Source organism: Bombina bombina, chromosome 1, assembly GCF_027579735.1.
Source record: "Bombina bombina isolate aBomBom1 chromosome 1, aBomBom1.pri, whole genome shotgun sequence".
Classification (NCBI taxonomy): domain Eukaryota; kingdom Metazoa; phylum Chordata; class Amphibia; order Anura; family Bombinatoridae; genus Bombina; species Bombina bombina.
This window is the reverse complement of record NC_069499.1, coordinates 1,585,519,833-1,585,541,905: the sequence shown is the minus strand read 5'-3', so window position 1 is coordinate 1,585,541,905 and position 22,073 is coordinate 1,585,519,833. Positions and strand designations below refer to the sequence as shown.

General features: G+C 41.1%; 1 protein-coding gene across 2 annotated transcripts in view; it reads left to right on the top strand.

The window, feature by feature from the left end:
• LOC128656425 (ketosamine-3-kinase) overlaps positions 1-19,081 on the top strand; it is a 116,400-nt gene extending 97,319 nt beyond the window's left edge. The window contains exons 3-6 of one of the 2 annotated variants that reach the window (XR_008402005.1): positions 5,910-5,992; positions 9,173-9,295; positions 15,546-17,380; positions 18,050-19,081. Coding sequence is in view for 1 of the 2 variants with exons in the window: in XM_053710331.1 (XP_053566306.1) it covers positions 5,910-5,992; positions 9,173-9,295; positions 15,546-15,884 (545 nt within the window). In the remaining variant the exon portion in view is untranslated. Of the gene's footprint in view, positions 1-5,909; positions 5,993-9,172; positions 9,296-15,545 lie in introns of both variants that reach the window. The other variant, XM_053710331.1, reaches the window with a different exon arrangement.
• Positions 19,082-22,073: the final 2,992 nt, after the last annotated feature.

Below are 22,073 nucleotides of genomic sequence, written 5' to 3'. Positions count from 1 at the left end.
TACCCACTGTAATGGCCAGCACCGATGTCTTCTTCGTGCCTGTGACTACCTACATCCTTCACTGTTAGTTGTGTTTAGTACCCACTGTAATGGCCAGCACCGATGTCTTCTTAGTGCCTGTGACTTCCTACATCCTTCACTGTTAGTTGTGTTTAGTACCCACTGTAATGGCCAGCACCGATGTCTTCTTAGTGCCTGTGACTACCTACATCCTTCACTGTTAGTTGTGTTTAGTACCCACTGTAATGGCCAGCACCGATGTGTTCTTAGTGCCTGTGACTACCTACATCCTTCACTGTTAGTTGTGTTTAGTACCCACTGTAATGGCCAGCACCGATGTCTTCTTCGTGCCTGTGACTACCTACATCCTTCACTGTTAGTTGTGTTTATTACCCACTGTATTGGCCAGCACCTATGTCTTCTTAGTGCCTGTGACTACCTACATCCTTTACTGTTAGTTGTGTTTAGTACCCACTGTAATGGCCAGCACCGATGTGTTCTTAGTGCCTGTGACTACCTACATCCTTCACTGTCAGTTGTGTTTAGTACCCACTGTAATGGCCAGCACCGATGTGTTCTTAGTGCCTGTGACTACCTACATCCTTTACTGTTAGTTGTGTTTAGTACCCACTGTAATGGCCAGCACCGGTCTTCTTAGTGCCTGTGACTACCTACATCCTTCACTGTTAGTTGTGTTTAGTACCCACTGTAATGGCCAGCACCGGTCTTCTTAGTGCCTGTGACTACCTACATCCTTTACTGTTAGTTGTGTTTAGTACCCACTGTAATGGCCAGCACCGATGTGTTCTTAGTGCCTGTGACTACCTACATCCTTTACTGTTAGTTGTGTTTAGTACCCACTGTAATGACCAGCACCAATGTCTTCTTAGTGCCTGTGACTACCTACATCCTTCACTGTTAGTTGTGTTTAGTACCCACTGTAATGGCCAGCACCGATGTCTTCTTAGTGCCTGTGACTACCTACATCCTTCACTGTTAGTTGTGTTTAGTACCCACTGTAATGGCCAGTACCGATGTATTAGTGCCTGTGACTACCTACATCCTTCACTGTTAGTTGTGTTTAGTACCCACTGTAATGGCCAGCACCGATGTCTTCTTAGTGCCTGTGACTACCTACATCCTTCACTGTTACTTGTGTTTAGTACCTACTGTAATGGCCAGCACCGATGTCTTCTTAGTGCCTGTGACTACCTATATCCTTTACTGTTAGTTGTGTTTAGTACCCACTGTAATGGCCAGCACCAATGTCTTCTTAGTGCCTGTGACTACCTACATCCTTCACTGTTAGTTGTGTTTAGTACCCACTGTAATGGCCAGCACCGATCTTCTTAGTGCCTGTGACTACCTACATCCTTCACTGTTAATAAAAGTGAAAAAAACCAGTGCGCCAAATACCTGTATAGAAATAGAAGTGAAAAAACCAACATATAGTGCAATAAAATAAAGTACCCCTATATATATAAATACAAGAGTGAAAACTGCAAAATATATACAGTGTGGAAAAAGTCCCAATCAAACCAATGTTGTAGATGATGGAAATATGATATTGGACAGTTCATCTAGTCCATAATCCAGATCCGGATATCTGGAGTGGATGGCAGGCTGCTTCTTCGAAATTCTTGTCGGTGTCCCAAGATGTTAAATTCTGCAGAAGTAAAAGATAAAAAAAGAAGGCGCCACCATAGTGCACAATCAGATGATTATAACACGCCAATTATACAAGTAAGACCGTACTTACAAGCTGTATGACACTTGAGAAGTGTCACAAATGCCTTCTGGACTGTTAGGAGTCGTCCAGCTAACTCACACTGGTGGATATCGGAATTGCTCTGGAGTGTGGGAGCGGCGATAGCAAACAGCATGCAGTATCCAGCCACAGGCTTTTCACAGAGCCGGTTCGTCTAATACTTGTCCACTGTTATGGTAGATACACTAGTAGATACAATGTATCAAATGGATCAAAATGTAGAATTAAAATGTTGAATAAATGAATGGATAAAAGATACTTCGTGCCTGTGACTACCTACATCCTTCACTGTTAGTTGTGTTTAGTACCCACTGTAATGGCCAGCACAGATGTGTTATTAGTGCCTGTGACTACCTACATCCTTCACTGTTAGTTGTGTTTAGTACCTACTGTAATGGCCAGCACCGATGTCTTCTTAGTGCCTGTGACTACCTACATCCTTTACTGTTAGTTGTGTTTAGTACCCACTGTAATGGCCAGCACCGATGTGTTCTTAGTGCCTGTGACTACCTACATCCTTTACTGTTAGTTGTGTTTAGTACCCACTGTAATGGCCAGCACCGATGTGTTCTTAGTGCCTGTGACTACCTACATCCTTCACTGTTAGTTGTGTTTAGTACCCACTGTAATGGCCAGCACCGATGTGTTCTTAGTGCCTGTGACTACCTACATCCTTCACTGTTAGTTGTGTTTAGTACCCACTGTAATGGCCAGCACCGATGTGTTCTTAGTGCCTGTGACTACCTACATCCTTTACTGTTAGTTGTGTTTAGTACCCACTGTAATGGCCAGCACCGATGTGTTCTTAGTGCCTGTGACTACCTACATCCTTCACTGTCAGTTGTGTTTAGTACCCACTGTAATGGCCAGCACCGATGTGTTCTTAGTGCCTGTGACTACCTACATCCTTTACTGTTAGTTGTGTTTAGTACCCACTGTAATGGCCAGCACCGGTCTTCTTAGTGCCTGTGACTACCTACATCCTTCACTGTTAGTTGTGTTTAGTACCCACTGTAATGGCCAGCACCGGTCTTCTTAGTGCCTGTGACTACCTACATCCTTTACTGTTAGTTGTGTTTAGTACCCACTGTAATGGCCAGCACCGATGTGTTCTTAGTGCCTGTGACTACCTACATCCTTTACTGTTAGTTGTGTTTAGTACCCACTGTAATGACCAGCACCAATGTCTTCTTAGTGCCTGTGACTACCTACATCCTTCACTGTTAGTTGTGTTTAGTACCCACTGTAATGGCCAGCACCGATGTCTTCTTAGTGCCTGTGACTACCTACATCCTTCACTGTTAGTTGTGTTTAGTACCCACTGTAATGGCCAGTACCGATGTATTAGTGCCTGTGACTACCTACATCCTTCACTGTTAGTTGTGTTTAGTACCCACTGTAATGGCCAGCACCGATGTCTTCTTAGTGCCTGTGACTACCTACATCCTTCACTGTTACTTGTGTTTAGTACCTACTGTAATGGCCAGCACCGATGTCTTCTTAGTGCCTGTGACTACCTATATCCTTTACTGTTAGTTGTGTTTAGTACCTACTGTAATGGCCAGCACCAATGTCTTCTTAGTGCCTGTGACTACCTACATCCTTCACTGTTAGTTGTGTTTAGTACCCACTGTAATGGCCAGCACCGATCTTCTTAGTGCCTGTGACTACCTACATCCTTCACTGTTAATAAAAGTGAAAAAAACCAGTGCGCCAAATACCTGTATAGAAATAGAAGTGAAAAAACCAACATATAGTGCAATAAAATAAAGTACCCCTATATATATAAATACAAGAGTGAAAACTGCAAAATATATACAGTGTGGAAAAAGTCCCAATCAAACCAATGTTGTAGATGATGGAAATATGATATTGGACAGTTCATCTAGTCCATAATCCAGATCCGGATATCTGGAGTGGATGGCAGGCTGCTTCTTCGAAATTCTTGTCGGTGTCCCAAGATGTTAAATTCTGCAGAAGTAAAAGATAAAAAAAGAAGGCGCCACCATAGTGCACAATCAGATGATTATAACACGCCAATTATACAAGTAAGACCGTACTTACAAGCTGTATGACACTTGAGAAGTGTCACAAATGCCTTCTGGACTGTTAGGAGTCGTCCAGCTAACTCACACTGGTGGATATCGGAATTGCTCTGGAGTGTGGGAGCGGCGATAGCAAACAGCATGCAGTATCCAGCCACAGGCTTTTCACAGAGCCGGTTCGTCTAATACTTGTCCACTGTTATGGTAGATACACTAGTAGATACAATGTATCAAATGGATCAAAATGTAGAATTAAAATGTTGAATAAATGAATGGATAAAAGATACTTCGTGCCTGTGACTACCTACATCCTTCACTGTTAGTTGTGTTTAGTACCCACTGTAATGGCCAGCACAGATGTGTTATTAGTGCCTGTGACTACCTACATCCTTCACTGTTAGTTGTGTTTAGTACCTACTGTAATGGCCAGCACCGATGTCTTCTTAGTGCCTGTGACTACCTACATCCTTTACTGTTAGTTGTGTTTAGTACCCACTGTAATGGCCAGCACCGATGTGTTCTTAGTGCCTGTGACTACCTACATCCTTTACTGTTAGTTGTGTTTAGTACCCACTGTAATGGCCAGCACCGATGTGTTCTTAGTGCCTGTGACTACCTACATCCTTCACTGTTAGTTGTGTTTAGTACCCACTGTAATGGCCAACACCGATGTGTTCTTAGTGCCTGTGACTACCTACATCCTTCACTGTTAGTTGTGTTTAGTACCCACTGTAATGGCCAGCACCGATGTGTTCTTAGTGCCTGTGACTACCTACATCCTTCACTGTTAGTTGTGTTTAGTACCTACTGTAATGGCCAGCACCGATGTGTTCTTAGTGCCTGTGACTACCTACATCCTTCACTGTTAGTTGTGTTTAGTACCCACTGTAATGGCCAGCACCGATCTTCTTAGTGCCTGTGACTACCTACATCCTTCACTGTTAGTTGTGTTTAGTACCCACTGTAATGGCCAGCACAGATGTGTTATTAGTGCCTGTGACTACCTACATCCTTCACTGTTAGTTGTGTTTAGTACCCACTGTAATGGCCAGCACCGATGTCTTCTTAGTGCCTGTTACTACCTACATCCTTCACTGTTAGTTGTGTTTAGTACCTACTGTAATGGCCAGCACCGATGTCTTCTTAGTGCCTGTGACTACCTACATCCTTTACTGTTAGTTGTGTTTAGTACCCACTGTAATGGCCAGCACCGATGTGTTCTTAGTGCCTGTGACTACCTACATCCTTTACTGTTAGTTGTGTTTAGTACCCACTGTAATGGCCAGCACCGATGTGTTCTTAGTGCCTGTGACTACCTACATCCTTCACTGTTAGTTGTGTTTAGTACCCACTGTAATGGCCAGCACCGATGTGTTCTTAGTGCCTGTGACTACCTACATCCTTCACTGTTAGTTGTGTTTAGTACCCACTGTAATGGCCAGCACCGATGTGTTCTTAGTGCCTGTGACTACCTACATCCTTCACTGTTAGTTGTGTTTAGTACCCACTGTAATGGCCAGCACCGATGTCTTCTTAGTGCCTGTGACTACCTACATCCTTCACTGTTAGTTGTGTTTAGTACCCACTGTAATGGCCAGCACCGATGTGTTCTTAGTGCCTGTGACTACCTACATCCTTCACTGTTAGTTGTGTTTAGTACCTACTGTAATGGCCAGCACCGATGTGTTCTTAGTGCCTGTGACTACCTACATCCTTCACTGTTAGTTGTGTTTAGTACCCACTGTAATGGCCAGCACCGATGTGTTCTTAGTGCCTGTGACTACCTACATCCTTCACTGTTAGTTGTGTTTAGTACCCACTGTAATGGCCAGCACCGATGTGTTCTTAGTGCCTGTGACTACCTACATCCTTCACTGTTACTTGTGTTTAGTACCTACTGTAATGGCCAGCACCGATGTGTTCTTAGTGCCTGTGACTACCTACATCCTTCACTGTTAGTTGTGTTTAGTACCTACTGTAATGGCCAGCACCGATGTCTTCTTAGTGCCTGTGACTACCTACATCCTTCACTGTTAGTTGTAATGATAAAATTAGCCGTCTAGCACAAGATTCATTGTAGACTTATTTTTCTAAAGGTAAAGGGGCCGGGCAGTCGGACATCCAGTACGTAGACCGGTTTGGATTCCATACTGTGACCTGCTGTGGATATCTTCCTATGGTAAGGATGCAGCCCTCACTGCTTACACAGCTGTTACTTCTGGTCCAGGCAGAGCAGACATTTATAAAGATTAAAGGGACACTAAAGTCAGAATTTAAAGGGACACTGTACCCAAATTTTTTCTTTTGTAATTCTGAAAGAGCATGCAATTTTAAGCAACTTTCTAATTTACTCCTATTATCAATTTTTCTTCGTTCTCTTGCTATCATTATTTGAAAAAGAAGGCATCTAAGCTTTTTTTTTTTTTGTTTCAGTACTCTGGACAGCACTTTTTTATTGGTGGATGAATTTATCCACCAATCAGCAAGGACAACCCTGGTTGTTCACCAAAAATGGGCCGGCATCTAAACTTACATTCTTGCATTTCAAATAAAGATACCAAGAGAGTGAAGAAAATTTGATAATAGGAGTAAATTAGAAAGTTGCTTAAAATTTCATGCTCTATCTGAATCACGAAAGAATTTTTTTGGGTACAGTGTCCCTTTAAGGGACATAAAACAAGTTGGGATAGAGACAAAATAATATAATATGTACTTTAATTACTTTACCTGCAAATGTATACTGCAGTGCCTCACCATTAAACCTTTCTTTTTAGTTTCTGACTTTTAAAGCTCTAACTCCCCCCACAAAATTCCTTTTATGGCTGTATCTATGTTTATTGTTCTTTTGGTAAAATGCAAAAGTGAATAGGGATTATCTGCTGGAGCTGCCTAGAAGCTGGGAACTCAGTTTAAATACAATGCCTGTGTCTAAACACTGATAAGAGGGGTGGAGTTGGCTGCTCCAGGCAGTTCAGCTATGTAATTCATTTTGCTTATTTTTGAAAATTATTTTAAAATACTTCCCAGTAATTTTTAAACAATTTTTATGCAAACTATTTTAAATGAATTATCTCTTTAGTATATGCACAGATCTCAACCTGTTTTATGGCACTTTAAACTTTCAGAATTCAGAAAGAGACAGCAGCTAGCGGTATTGTCTGCCCCTGTACTAAACTACACACAGATCTCTCTCCTGACTAGAGCAGCTAGCGGTATTGTCTGCCCCTGTACTAAACTACACACAGATCTCTCTCCTGACTAGAGCAGCTAGCGGTATTGTCTGCCCCTGTACTAAACTACACACAGATCTCCCTCCTGACTAGAGCAGCTGGCGGTATTGTCTGCCCCTGTACTAAACTACACACAGATCTCTCTCCTGACTAGAGCACCTAGCGGTATTGTCTGCCCCTGTACTAAACTACACACAGATCTCCCTCCTGACTAGAGCAGCTGGCGGTATTGTCTGCCCCTGTACTAAACTACACACAGATCTCCCTCCTGACTAGAGCAGCTAGCGGTATTGTCTGCCCCTGTACTAAACTACACACAGATCTCCCTCCTGACTAGAGCAGCTAGCGGTATTGTCTGCCCCTGTACTAAACTACACACAGATCTCCCTCCTGACTAGAGCAGCTGGCGGTATTGTCTGCCCCTGTACTAAACTACACACAGATCTCCCTCCTGACTAGAGCAGCTAGCGGTATTGTCTGCCCCTGTACTAAACTACACACAGATCTCCCTCCTGACTAGAGCAGCTGGCGGTATTGTCTGCCCCTGTACTAAACTACACACAGATCTCCCTCCTGACTAGAGCAGCTAGCGGTATTGTCTGCCCCTGTACTAAACTACACACAGATCTCTCTCCTGACTAGAGCAGCTGGCGGTATTGTCTGCCCCTGTACTAAACTACACACAGATCTCTCTCCTGACTAGAGCAGCTAGCGGTATTGTCTGCCCCTGTACTAAACTACACACAGATCTCCTCCTGACTAGAGCAGCTGGCGGTATTGTCTGCCCCTGTACTAAACTACACACAGATCTCCCTCCTGACTAGAGCAGCTGGGGTATTGTCTGCCCCTGTACTAAACTACACACAGATCTCTCTCCTGACTAGAGCAGCTAGCGGTATTGTCTGCCCCTGTACTAAACTACACACAGATCTCTCTCCTGACTAGAGCAGCTGGCGGTATTGTCTGCCCCTGTACTAAACTACACACAGATCTCTCTCCTGACTAGAGCAGCTGGCGGTATTGTCTGCCCCTGTACTAAACTACACACAGATCTCTCTCTCCTGACTAGAGCAGCTAGCGGTATTGTCTGCCCCTGTACTAAACTACACACAGATCTCTCTCCTGACTAGAGCAGCTGGCGGTATTGTCTGCCCCTGTACTAAACTACACACAGATCTCTCTCCTGACTAGAGCAGCTAGCGGTATTGTCTGCCCCCTGTACTAAACTACACACAGATCTCTCTCCTGACTAGAGCAGCTGGCGGTATTGTCTGCCCCTGTACTAAACTACACACAGATCTCTCTCCTGACTAGAGCAGCTGGCGGTATTGTCTGCCCCTGTACTAAACTACACACAGATCTCTCTCCTGACTAGAGCAGCTAGCGGTATTGTCTGCCCCTGTACTAAACTACACACAGATCTCCCCCCCTGACTAGAGCAGCTGGCGGTATTGTCTGCCCCTGTACTAAACTACACACAGATCTCTCTCCTGACTAGAGCAGCTAGGGGGTATTGTCTGCCCCTGTACTAAACTACACACAGATCTCTCTCCTGACTAGAGCAGCTAGCGGTATTGTCTGCCCCTGTACTAAACTACACACAGATCTCCCTCCTGACTAGAGCAGCTGGCGGTATTGTCTGCCCCTGTACTAAACTACACACAGATCTCTCTCCTGACTAGAGCAGCTAGCGGTATTGTCTGCCCCTGTACTAAACTACACACAGATCTCTCTCCTGACTAGAGCAGCTAGCGGTATTGTCTGCCCCTGTACTAAACTACACACAGATCTCTCTCCTGACTAGAGCAGCTGGCGGTATTGTCTGCCCCTGTACTAAACTACACACAGATCTCTCTCCTGACTAGAGCAGCTAGCGGTATTGTCTGCCCCTGTACTAAACTACACACAGATCTCTCTCCTGACTAGAGCAGCTAGCGGTATTGTCTGCCCCTGTACTAAACTACACACAGATCTCTCTCCTGACTAGAGCAGCTAGCGGTATTGTCTGCCCCTGTACTAAACTACATACAGATCTCTCTCCTGACTACAGCAGCTAGCGATATTGTCTGCCCCTGTACTAAACTACACACAGATCTCCCTCCTGACGAGAGCATTTCCTTTTCGCACAGGTGAATGATTGGCAGGATGACTGGGTCACATTCTTCACTCGCCAGCGGATCCAGAACCAGATGGATTTGTTAGAGAAGTCATCAGGAGACAGAGAGGCTCGTGAATTATGGGCACAGTTACAGGTGGGTTTTAAACAGCCACAAACATTTTATCCCACGACTGTTTAGTGCTCTAAATTTCATGTGCTGACTGTGCTGCACTTATTTATAAGCCAGCAGTACCTACAATACATTTTATCCTAAAGTAGTGTAGAGATGTAATGTGCATGCGCTGACAGTCCTGCACTTATTTATAAACCAGCCTTACCTACAATACATTTTATCCTACAGTAGTGTAAAGCTGTAATGCGCATGCGCTGACCATGCTGCTTATTTATAAACCAGCCATACATACAATACATTTTATCCTACAGTAGTGTAGAGATGGCATGCGCTGACAGTGCTGCACTTATAAACCAGCCGTATATACAATACATTTTATCCTACGGTAGTGTAGAGATGTAATCCGCATGCGCTGACTGTGCTACTTATTTATAAACCAGCCGTACATACAATACATTTTATCCTACAGTAGTGTAGAGATGTAATGCGCATGCGCTGACCGTGCCACACTTTTTTGTAACCAGCATAACATACAATACATTTTATCCTACAGTAGTGTAGAGATATAATACGCATGCGCTGACTGTGCTACTTATTTATAAACCAGCCGTATATATAATACATTTTATCCTACAGTAGTGTAGAGGTGTAATGCGCATGCACTGACAGTGCTGCACTTATAAACCAGTCGTACATACAATACATTTTATCCTATAGTAGTGTAGAGATGTAATGCGCATGCGCTGACAGTGCTGCACTTATAAACCAGTCGTACATACAATACATTTTATCCTACAGTAGTGTAGAGCTGTAATGCGCATGCACTGACCGTGCTGCACTTATTTTAAACCAGCCGTACATACAATACATTTTATCCTACAGTAGTGTAGAGATGTAATGCGCATGCGCTGACAGTGCTGCACTTATTATAAACCAGCCTTATATACAATCCATTTTATCCTACAGTAGTGTAGAGATGTAATGCACATGCGCTGACAGTGCTGCACTTATAAACCAGCCTTATATACAATCCATTTTATCCTACAGTAGTGTAGAGATGTAATGCGCATGTGCTGACAGTGCTGCACTTATTATAAACCAGCCGTATATACAATACATTTTATCCTACAGTAGTGTAGAGATGTAATGTGCATGCGCTGACTGTGCTACTTATTTATAACCCAGCCGTATATGCAATACATTTTATCCTACAGTAGTGTAGAGATGTAATGCGCATGCGCTGACAATGCTGCACTTATAAACCAGCCGTATATACAATACATTTTATCCTACAGTAGTGTAGAGATGTAATGTGCATGCGCTGACAGTGCGGCACTTATTATAAACCAGCCGTATATACAATGCATTTTATCCTACAGTAGTGTAGAGATGTAATGTGCATGCGCTGACAGTGCTGCACTTATTATAAACCAGCCGTACATACAATACATTTTGTCCTACAGTAGTGTAGAGATGTAATGCGCATGCGCTGACTGTGCTACTTATTTATAAACCAGCCATACATGCAATACATTTTATCCTACAGTAGTGTAGAGATGTAATGCGCATGCGCTGACCGTGCTACTTATTTATAAACCAGCCGTATATACAATACATTTTATCCTACAGTAGTGTAGAGATGTAATGTGCATGCGCTGACAGTGCTGCACTTATTATAAACCAGCCGTACATACAATACATTTTGTCCTACAGTAGTGTAGAGATGTAATGCGCATGCGCTGACTGTGCTACTTATTTATAAACCAGCCATACATGCAATACATTTTATCCTACAGTAGTGTAGAGATGTAATGCGCAGGGGCTGACCGTGCTACTTATTTATAAACCAGCCGTATATACAATACATTTTATCCTACAGTAGTGTAGAGATGTAATGCGCACGCGCTGACAGTGCTTAACTTATTATAAACCAGCATAATATACAATACATTTTATCCTACGGTAGTGTAGAGACGTAATCAGCATGCGCTGACCGTGCTACTTATTTATAAACCAGCATAACATACAATACATTTTATCCTACGGTAGTGTAGAGATGTAATCCGCATGCGCTGACTGTGCTACACTTATTTGTAAACCAGCATAACATACAATACATTTTATCCTACAGTAGTGTAGAGATGTAATGCGCATGCGCTGATAGTGCTGCACTTATTATAAACCAGCCGTACATACAATACATTTTGTCCTACAGTAGTATAGAGATGTAATGCACATGCGCTGACTGTGCTACTTATTTATAAACCAGCCGTATATATAATACATTTTATCCTACAGTAGTGTAGAGATGTAATGCGCATGCGCTGACAGTGCTGCACTTATAAACCAGTCGTACATACAATACATTTTATCCTACAGTAGTGTAGAGATGTAATGCGCACGCGCTGACCGTGCTACTTATTTATAAACCAGCCATACATACAATACATTTTATCCTACAGTAGTGTAGAGATGTAATGCGCATGTGCTGACTGTGCTACTTATTTATAAACCAACCGTACATACAATACATTTTATCCTACAGTAGTGTAGAGATGTAATGCGCATGCATTGACCGTGCTACACTTATTATAAACCAGCATAACATACAATACATTTTATCCTACAGTAGTGTAGAGATTTAATGCACATGCGCTGACAGTGCTGCACTTATTATAAACCAGCCTTATATACAATACATTTTATCCTACAGTAGTGTAGAGATGTAATGTGCATGCGCTGACTGTGCTACTTATTTATAAACCAGCCGCATATACAATACATTTTATCCTACAGTAGAGTAGAGATGTAATGCGCATGCGCTGACAATGCTGCACTTATAAACCAGCCATATATACAATATATTTTATCCTACAGTAGTGTAGAGATGTAATGCGCATGTGCTGACAGTGCTGCACTTATTATAAACCAACCGTATATACAATACATTTTATCCTACAGTAGTGTAGAGATGTAATGTGCATGCGCTGACTGTGCTACTTATTTATAAACCAGCCGTATATACAATACATTTTATCCTACAGTAGAGTAGAGATGTAATGTGCATGCGCTGACTGTGCTACTTATTTATAAACCAGCCGTATATACAATACATTTTATCCTACAGTAGTATAGAGATGTAATGCGCATGTGCCGACAGTGCTGCACTTATTATAAACCAGCCGTATATACAATACATTTTATCCTACAGTAGTGTAGCGATGTAATGTGCATGCGCTGACTTGCTGCACTTATTTATAAACCAGCAGTACCTACAATACATTTTAACCTACAGTAGTATAGAGATGTAATGCACATGCGCTGACAATGCTGCACTTATTTATAAACCATCCGTACATACAATACATTTTATCCTACAGTAGTGTAGAGATGTAATGCGCATGCGCTGACAGTGCTGCACTTATTATAAACCAACTTTACCTACAATACATTTTATCCTACAGTAGTGTAGAGATGTAATGTGCATGCGCTGACTGTGCTACTTATTTATAAACCAGCCGCATATACAATACATTTTATCCTACAGTAGAGTAGAGATGTAATGCGCATGCGCTGACAATGCTGCACTTATAAACCAGCCATATATACAATATATTTTATCCTACAGTAGTGTAGAGATGTAATGCGCATGTGCTGACAGTGCTGCACTTATTATAAACCAACCGTATATACAATACATTTTATCCTACAGTAGTGTAGAGATGTAATGTGCATGCGCTGACTGTGCTACTTATTTATAAACCAGCCGTATATACAATACATTTTATCCTACAGTAGAGTAGAGATGTAATGTGCATGCGCTGACTGTGCTACTTATTTATAAACCAGCCGTATATACAATACATTTTATCCTACAGTAGTATAGAGATGTAATGCGCATGTGCTGACAGTGCTGCACTTATTTTAAACCAGCCGTATATACAATACATTTTATCCTACAGTAGTATAGCGATGTAATGTGCATGCGCTGACTTGCTGCACTTATTTATAAACCAGCAGTACCTACAATACATTTTATCCTACAGTAGTATAGAGATGTAATGCACATGCGCTGACAATGCTGCACTTATTTATAAACCATCCGTACATACAATACATTTTATCCTACAGTAGTGTAGAGATGTAATGCGCATGCGCTGACAGTGCTGCACTTATTATAAACCAACTTTACCTACAATACATTTTATCCTACAGTAGTGTAGAGCTGTAATGTGCATGCGCTGACCATGCTGCTTATTTATAAACCAGCCATACATACAATACATTTTATCCTACAGTAGTGTAGAGATGTAATGCGCATGCGCTGACAGTGCTGCACTTATTATAAACCAGCCGTACATACAATACATTTTATCCTACAGTAGTGTAGAGATGTAATGCGCATGCGCTGATAGTGCTGCACTTATTATAAACCAGTTGTACATATAATACATTTTATCCTACAGTAGTGTAGAGATGTAATGTGCATGCGCTGACAGTGCTGCACTTATTATAAACCAGTTGTACATACAATACATTTTATCCTACAGTAGTGTAGAGATGTAATGCGCATGCGCTGATAGTGCTGCACTTATTATAAACCAGTTGTACATATAATACATTTTATCCTACAGTAGTGTAGAGATGTAATGCGCATGCGCTGATAGTGCTGCACTTATTATAAACCAGTTGTACATACAATACATTTTATCCTACAGTAGTGTAGAGATGTAATGCGCATGCGCTGATAGTGCTGCACTTATTATAAACCAGTTGTACATACAATACATTTTATCCTACAGTAGTGTAGAGATGTAATGCGCATGCGCTGATAGTGCTGCACTTATTATAAACCAGTTGTACATATAATACATTTTATCCTACAGTAGTGTAGAGATGTAATGCGCATGCGCTGATAGTGCTGCACTTATTATAAACCAGTTGTACATACAATACATTTTATCCTACAGTAGTGTAGAGATGTAATCCGCATGCTCTGACTGTGCTGCACTTATTATAAACCAGCCGTACATACAATACATTTTATCCTACAGTAGTGTAGCGATGTTATGCACATGCGCTGACAGTGCTGCACTTATTATAAACCAGCGGTATATACAATGCATTTTATCCTACAGTAGTGTAGAGATGTGATGTGCATGCGCTGACAATGTTGCACTTATTTATAAACCAGCCGTATATACAATACATTTTATCCTACAGTAGTGTAGCGATGTTATGCACATGCGCTGACAGTGCTGCACTTATTATAAACCAGCCGTATATTCAATACATTTTATCCTACAGTAGTGTAGAGATGTAATGCGCATGCGCTGATAGTGCTGCAGTTATTATAAACCAGTCGTACATACAATACATTTTATCCTACAGTAGTGTAGAGATGTAATGTGCATGCTCTGACTGTGCTGCACTTATTATAAACCAGCCGTACATACAATACATTTTATCCTACAGTAGTGTAGCGATGTTATGCACATGCGCTGACAGTGCTGCACTTATTATAAACCAGCGGTATATACAATGCATTTTATCCTACAGTAGTGTAGCGATGTTATGCACATGCGCTGACAATGTTGCACTTATTTATAAACCAGCCGTATATACAATACATTTTATCCTACAGTAGTGTAGAGATGTAATGCACATGCGCTGACAGTGCTGCACTTATTTATAAACCAGCCGTATATACAATACATTTTATCCTACAGTAGTGTAGAGATGTAATGCGCATGCGCTGACTATGCTTCACTTATTTATAAACTGGCAATTAGGTAAATTATTAACAGACCGTATAGTTGAAAATTGACATGCTCTTATCTGTTCCGTGCTCTAATCTGTTATGTTATTTCAAGACTATCGACCCTGCACTACTGTGTGTTTAACTACCGCTAGTGTAACTAGCATTACTGATTGGATCAGCAATGGTTCAGCAATGGTTTTGGCACTACCCTTTGCGAGGGTTAAACACACAGTAGCGCAGGATTGATAGTCTTAAAATTACATGCTGTAGCGAATTAGCGCACATAACGCGTTACCTAATTTGCTTTGTACTTCTTGTATCCTTTATTGAAAAATAAACTTTGTTAGGCTTAGGCACATGTCTTTAGCGCTGTAGCAGCATTAATGTTATACACATGCACACTCCTCAGCCTACCTAGGGAATGAAGCAAATTCAATAATAAGAGTAAAGTTGTTTTTATTACTAATCATCACACCTACTAATACTGACTGTGCCTCTACCCCCTCACAGCTGAAGATCCCATCGCTTTTCACTGCCATTGAGATTGTACCTGCTCTTCTGCACGGAGACCTGTGGGGAGGAAACGTGGCCGAGGTTGGGTCAGCACCAGTCATTTTTGACCCAGCCTCTTTTTACGGCCATTCAGAATATGAGCTTGCGATTGCCGGCATGTTCGGAGGATTCAGAGGTTCCTTCTACTCCGCCTACCACGACAAGATTCCCGAAGCTGAAGGATTTGACAAGCGCCTGAAACTTTATCAGCTTTTTCACTATCTTAACCACTGGAATCACTTTGGTAGCGGATACAGAGGGTCATCCCTGAGTATCATGAGGGGTCTTGTTAAGTAATCTCCTTAGGGGAACACAAGTGACTTTATAGGGTCTCTTCAGCTCATTTCGGCAGTGATTCCTGCCTCGCAGTATTCAGTATAATCTGTAGTCTGGAACTTTGTAAACATCAATGTCATGTTAGCAAATCTTTTTATTAAACAAGCGACCGTTCCTTTGCTTCAGAGAGTCCAATAGAGGTTTATTTTTGTAAAATGATTGTTCCTGTGCTGAAAGTCATTTGTGTTCCTTATGCGGTGCTGAACACCGATAGAACAAAGGCCTTGTGTCATCAGCCAGACACGATCTGTCTCTTTAGTATTCATGGCACTTTATTGTTCTTCACTCTCCACCTACTGATGCTGCTGTGTACAACCGGTAAACAGACAATGAAATAGCACTTAGTCTGACATTCAAATGAGTAGTTCTGTCTATTTCCCTCCTCCTGTGTCATGTGACATCCATCAGCCAATCACAACTGCATATAGGTATATTCTGTGAATTCCTGCACATGCTCAGTAGGAGCTTGTTCCACAAAAAGTTTAAATATAAAAGACTGCACTGAATGCTCTATCTGTATCATGAAAGTTTACTTCTGACTTGACTGTCCCTTTAAAGGGACCTTGTAATTTATTATTTTTTTATCTCAGTCGGTGAATGCGATTTGTTTTTGTATAAATACCTTGTTTGTTGCTTTTGTTCTTCCTTCACCCGCCAGTCACCTTATTTAGAGGAGCCAATAACGAGTAGATACTGCATTATTTTGCAGCATGGTGCCAGTTATGTACAGATATGTAGCAGGGTTGGGCTTGTGAAGTCTGCAGAATGCACCTCCAATTCACTGAACTGGAAAGCCCACCATTTGCAGAGTTAAATTACAGGAAAAGCAGGCAAGATAAAACATAAATTATATTGTAAATTAGTTTTACTAGACAATGTGTGTAAATACAACTCTGTAACTTAAAGGGACAGGGCACTGTAAAAATTCCCCCCTTTCATTTGTTCATAATTATCCATTATACCTGCAGGAGTGTATTAAACTGTTTACAAATATCACATTTACCTTTATTTTGGCATTTGAAATAACTTGTCTGAGCTAGCTCCACCTGTACTGAATATATCAGTACTTAAAGGGACAGAAAACCCAAATATGTTCTTTCATGATTTAGGTAAAATGGACAATTTTAAACAATTTTACAGTTTACTTCTATTATCAAATTTGCTTCATTCTCTTGGTATCATTTGTTGAAGGCAAAATAGGCAGCAATGCACTACTGGTTTCACTGAACACATGGGTGAGCCAATGACAGTCAATATATATATATGCAGTCACCAATCAGCAGCTAGAACCTAGGTTCTTTACTTCTCCTGAGCTTTAGCCTAGATAAACCTTTCAGCAAAGGATAACAAGAGAATGAAGCAAATTTAAATAATAGAAGTAAATTGGAAAGTTGTTTAAAATTGTATGTTCTATCTAAATCATGAAATAAATTTTTTGGGTTTCATGTCCCTTTAAAGTGAATGTCAATTTTCCGGTTTCTAATCATCATTTTGGATTATCACTATGCTTGCAATATAAACCGCTATAATTATTTTTTTTTAAATTCATGTTGTTATGTTATATTTTCTATTACTACTTATCTACGATTTCAGTTTGAACTCCTCCCATCCATGACTTCCGGCTTGACAGCTTCTTTCCTTATAGACAATTCCCTCACACTCGCTTACGTATGACTGGAGCGCGCTCCCGTGGGCAAATCAATTTGCGCATGCGTTTCTCTTAGGATTTCAATATGGGCTTGCGTGCCTTGTTCCGTTATTCGTATGTAAATTTAAGATTAGGGACCAAAGCGCATGCGCTAAACAAGAACGAGCACGGAATGTGGATGACGATCAGTCAAGACACGCATGCGCAGTTGCATCGGTTCAATCGCGTGACGTAAGTGAAAAAGGGGCAGGACGCCACGGGGTACGATGTATAATTAGTCACTGCGGTCTGTCAATCAAATGCAAAACGAGGGACAAGATGGCGGGCGGAGGATTAAAGTAAGAGAATTCGGGTTTTAAATGCTTCGTTACAGTAATACAGTTAGATTAGAAAAAAATCATGAATTAAACTAACCTTTATTTTAATCGATTAATAAATTAAGCAACAGCAGAAAGCGTGACTTTACATACACTTTAAGCACTGGCTATACAAAAGCTATGTAAACAGAGACAGCAGATGAAATGACACTTCCAGCGGTGCAGAGTTATTAGGAGAGAGATAAAATAAATAACTATTGGGTTTTGGTTTACAGACAGCTTTAAGAATAAGGAAACATTTTTGCGTATAGAGCGTGATAAGATAGCGAGGTCTGATTTAATAGATTTTATACTCTGCTGCTGGTAAAACAAGTAACTGGAAAACTTTATGCGGAAACCAATTTTACAGTACACCGTCCCTTTAAAAAGAAACTAATTTTACAGTACACTATCCTTTTAAAGAGAAACTAATTTTACAGTACACCGTCCCTTTAAAGAGAAACTAATTTTACAGTACACCGTCCCTTTAAAGAGAAACTAATTTTACAGTACACTATCCTTTTAAAGAGAAACTAATTTTACAGTACACCGTCCCTTTAAAGAGAAACTAATTTTACAGTACACCGTCCCTTTAAAGAGAAACTAATTTTACAGTACACTATCCTTTTAAAGAGAAACTAATTTTACAGTACACCGTCCTTTTAAAGAGAAACTAATTTTACAGTACACCGTCCCTTTAAAGAGAAACTAATTTTACAGTACACTATCCTTTTAAAGGGAAACTAATTGTAATGTCAGTTCCCCTCTAGCTGGGGTGCTGAGTGAAAATAACAATATGAAATAGTAAGTAAGACCGTCCTATTTAGCCTTTTGTTGTTAGAGCCACACTCCATGCATTCTAAGGGCCACAAATTAATTTGTTTGTGGGTCACAGAGCACTTATGGTCAGTAATGATATAGGTGGCAGCTGAGACCGCACATTCAATACGATTCACTAACCTAATAAATACCTAATAAATACCTAATAAAGATGAGTAATATCGGGTACATTTTTATTGTGAATAAAGTAGGTTTTTTTCTTCTTGCATTTTAAATTATATTATTTTTTTTATGGATTTTCCTTTACTGACACAAAACAAAAACATCAAACTATGTATTTGTCGTTGGCTACCAATAAAGCAATTTAAGCAACAGAGTTCTGATTTCTTTCCTATGGCATGGAGAGTCCACAACGTCATTCAAATTACTAGTGGGATATTCACCTCCTGGCCAGCAGGAGGAGGCAAAGAGCACCCCAGCAGAGCTGTTATGTGTCACTTCCCTTACCCATAACCCCCAGTCATTCTTTGCCTCTGTAAATGAGAGGATGGCGAAGTTGAGTGTCTGAAGATTTAATCCTTTAATGGGTACTTTTCCCTCCAAACAAGGATTGAGGTCTTATTGTGTCCATGTCAATCTCTTTAGCAAGAGTTGTGGTTACTTTTAGCAGTTAGAAGGTGCCAAGGTAGTCTTTGCTTTACTTCTAACATTATTGCTACTCCTATTATAGAAAGTCAGAGTTAGTTACTCTGTTCTATCTTTTTCTTCAGGTCTCTGATAGGCGTAAGTGTCCTTTCACACCTTGTGAGCTGTCTTTCTGCCCAAAAGCTGGCTCTGCAGGTAAGTGCCTTTGTCTTCTAGGTACTGGAGACTTGCACAGTAAAATGTTTATATCTGCACTAGATCTCATGGGACATATCTAATCCTTTGTTAAGGATTCCTTTTGAGAGACTAAGGGGTTAATGGCTTCCCTCATTTGTTATGGGATGGTATCCCTGACGTTTATGGCTGTAGGTCTACAGTAATTTTAGATGATGGGATAAAGTGTTTTAGACATTTTTCTTTATTATTGGGGCTTAAAGACTGGGTTTTTTTTGGATTAAGTTACTTACGTTTTTCTTCAGAGGCTTTCTTACAGAAACGTGCGCTTTTAGTCTGTTGCACAATCTATTTTACAGCCACTCACACGACTTCCCGCTCTTCCGTTTGCAATACTGAGCGGAGCGGTGTCACTTTCTCTGAGCTTTCTTCTGTTGCTGCTGTGGGGATATCGTCTGACGATTAGAAAGTCCTATTTCTTTCCTAAGATAAGGAGAGTCCATGACGTCATTCAATTACTAGTGGGAATATCACTCCTGGCCACCAGGAGGAGGCAAAGAGCACCACAGTAAAGCTGTAAAATGTCACTCCCCTACCCATAATCCCCAGTCATTCTCTTTGCCTCTGTCAATGGAGGAGGTGATGTTTTGGTGTCTGAAGAAAAATTGGATTTCTTTTCGCTTCTAGCAAGATTTGGGGTGTAGCGGTAGTCCACATTAATCTCTTCAGTAGAGTAGTGGTGACTTTTAAGCAGTTAAGAAGTTGTGAGGTTGTACTTTGTTTCCTAAAATATTGCTGCCCTAGGTATAGAAAGCCAGAGTTAGGTTACTCTGTTCTTTCTTTTTTCCTCAGGTCTCTGTAGGGAGTTTCTGTCCTTTCACACCTGATGAGCTGTCTCCCTGCCAGACAGCTGCATTGCAGGCAAGTGCCTTTTTTTCTCTAGATTGGAGATTGGCACTTAGGTAATTTTAGCTGCATCTTTTTATGGGACTTATACATCCTTTATTTAGGGTATTTTCTGGCAGAGGGCAGGCACTGTATAAATGAGACAGGGAGACTAAGGGGTTAAATGCTTTTTTGTAAATAAAGCATAATCCTTTATTTTGTGGCTCATGTGTTTTGGGTTACGATGTTGACAACCCTGATTGTGTGGGCTTATTTGAATTTTCCTGGGGTTCGCTTTAGGGGCGGTTTCTTTTTTTTTTCTTTCTTCCTCCTGCACAGAAACGCGCGCTATTACTGTGCTAAACTGTTTCTAGTCGGATATGTTATGTGACTTCCGCTCTTCCGCATTTAGTAAATGGAGCGGAGTCTCTGGCCGACTTGTTTTCTGTTCCGGGTTTAGTGTCTGTTACAAGGTTCAGAAGGTGAGTGTTTGGGTCGGCTGGGGATTTCTCTGCTTTATTTGCAGAGTGTTTTTGCGAGGTCAGGTAAGACACCTCAGTTCAGCTGAGGTGCAGAGGTCCTGTCTCAGTTATTTTTCTAGCTGTAAGTTTTTTAAGCGTGAGGGTCACAGCTGGCTGTTTGCTTATTTTCTCATTCTATGTTTCTTAAAGTGACAGTATCAACTTTAATTTATTTATTTTTATTTATTTTTTTTGCACATGGATCAAGACTCTGTGTCTTGATGATTGTCTGTTATGCCTTAAAGAACAAATTGTTTTGCCTATGGAATTCTGTGCTGCATGCTTAGCTAGAACTCTTGAATTTAAAGATAAGTTGTTTCCCTCGGAGCAGTCTCAGGATGATGCTGTTCAGGCAATGCCACAGCTTTCTCCTCAAACATCCCAAGCTTCATTGGTGTCACATACAGTGCCCTCCTCTCAGCCTCCTGGAGGAGTTTATTTGCCTGCAGATTTTGCTACTCAGATATCTTCTGCAGTATCTGCTGCATTATCTGCTTTTCCTCTTTTAGGGAGATGCAAGAGGAAGACTAAGCATTTATCAGATTCTAAGGTGTCTGTTTCAGCTGCTAATATGCAGGTTTTCCTTCCTCATAAGCCTGATGGGGAGAATACATTGGTAGCTTCTGAGGGTGAGATCTCAGATTCAGACAGTGTAACTCCTTTGCCTGATACTGAAGATTTAAGCTTGAACACTTTCATGTCCTGTTGAAGGAGGTATTGGCTACTTTGGATGATTCTGATTCTTCTGTTGTTGTCAACCCTAAGAAATCTAGTAAACTTAATAAATACTATGATGTTCCTTCCCCCATGAAGTGTTTCCTGTTCCTGACCATGTGACAGAGATTATTTCACAGGAATGCTAGAAGCCAGGGGCTCCTTTTTTCCTTTCTATTTTGAAAAAGATGTTTCCTGTTGCTGATTCTATTAAGAATTCATGGTGCACGGTGCCTAAAGTAGAAGGAGCTATTTCTACTCTGGCTAAGAGAACTACGATCCCTATAGAGGATAGTTGTTCTTTTAAAGATCCCATGGACAAGAAGTTGGAGGCTTATTTAAAAAAGATGTATGTTCAACAGGGTCTTCAATGGCAACCTGCAGTTTGTATTGCCACTGTAGCAAGTGCAGCATTTTATTGGTGCAA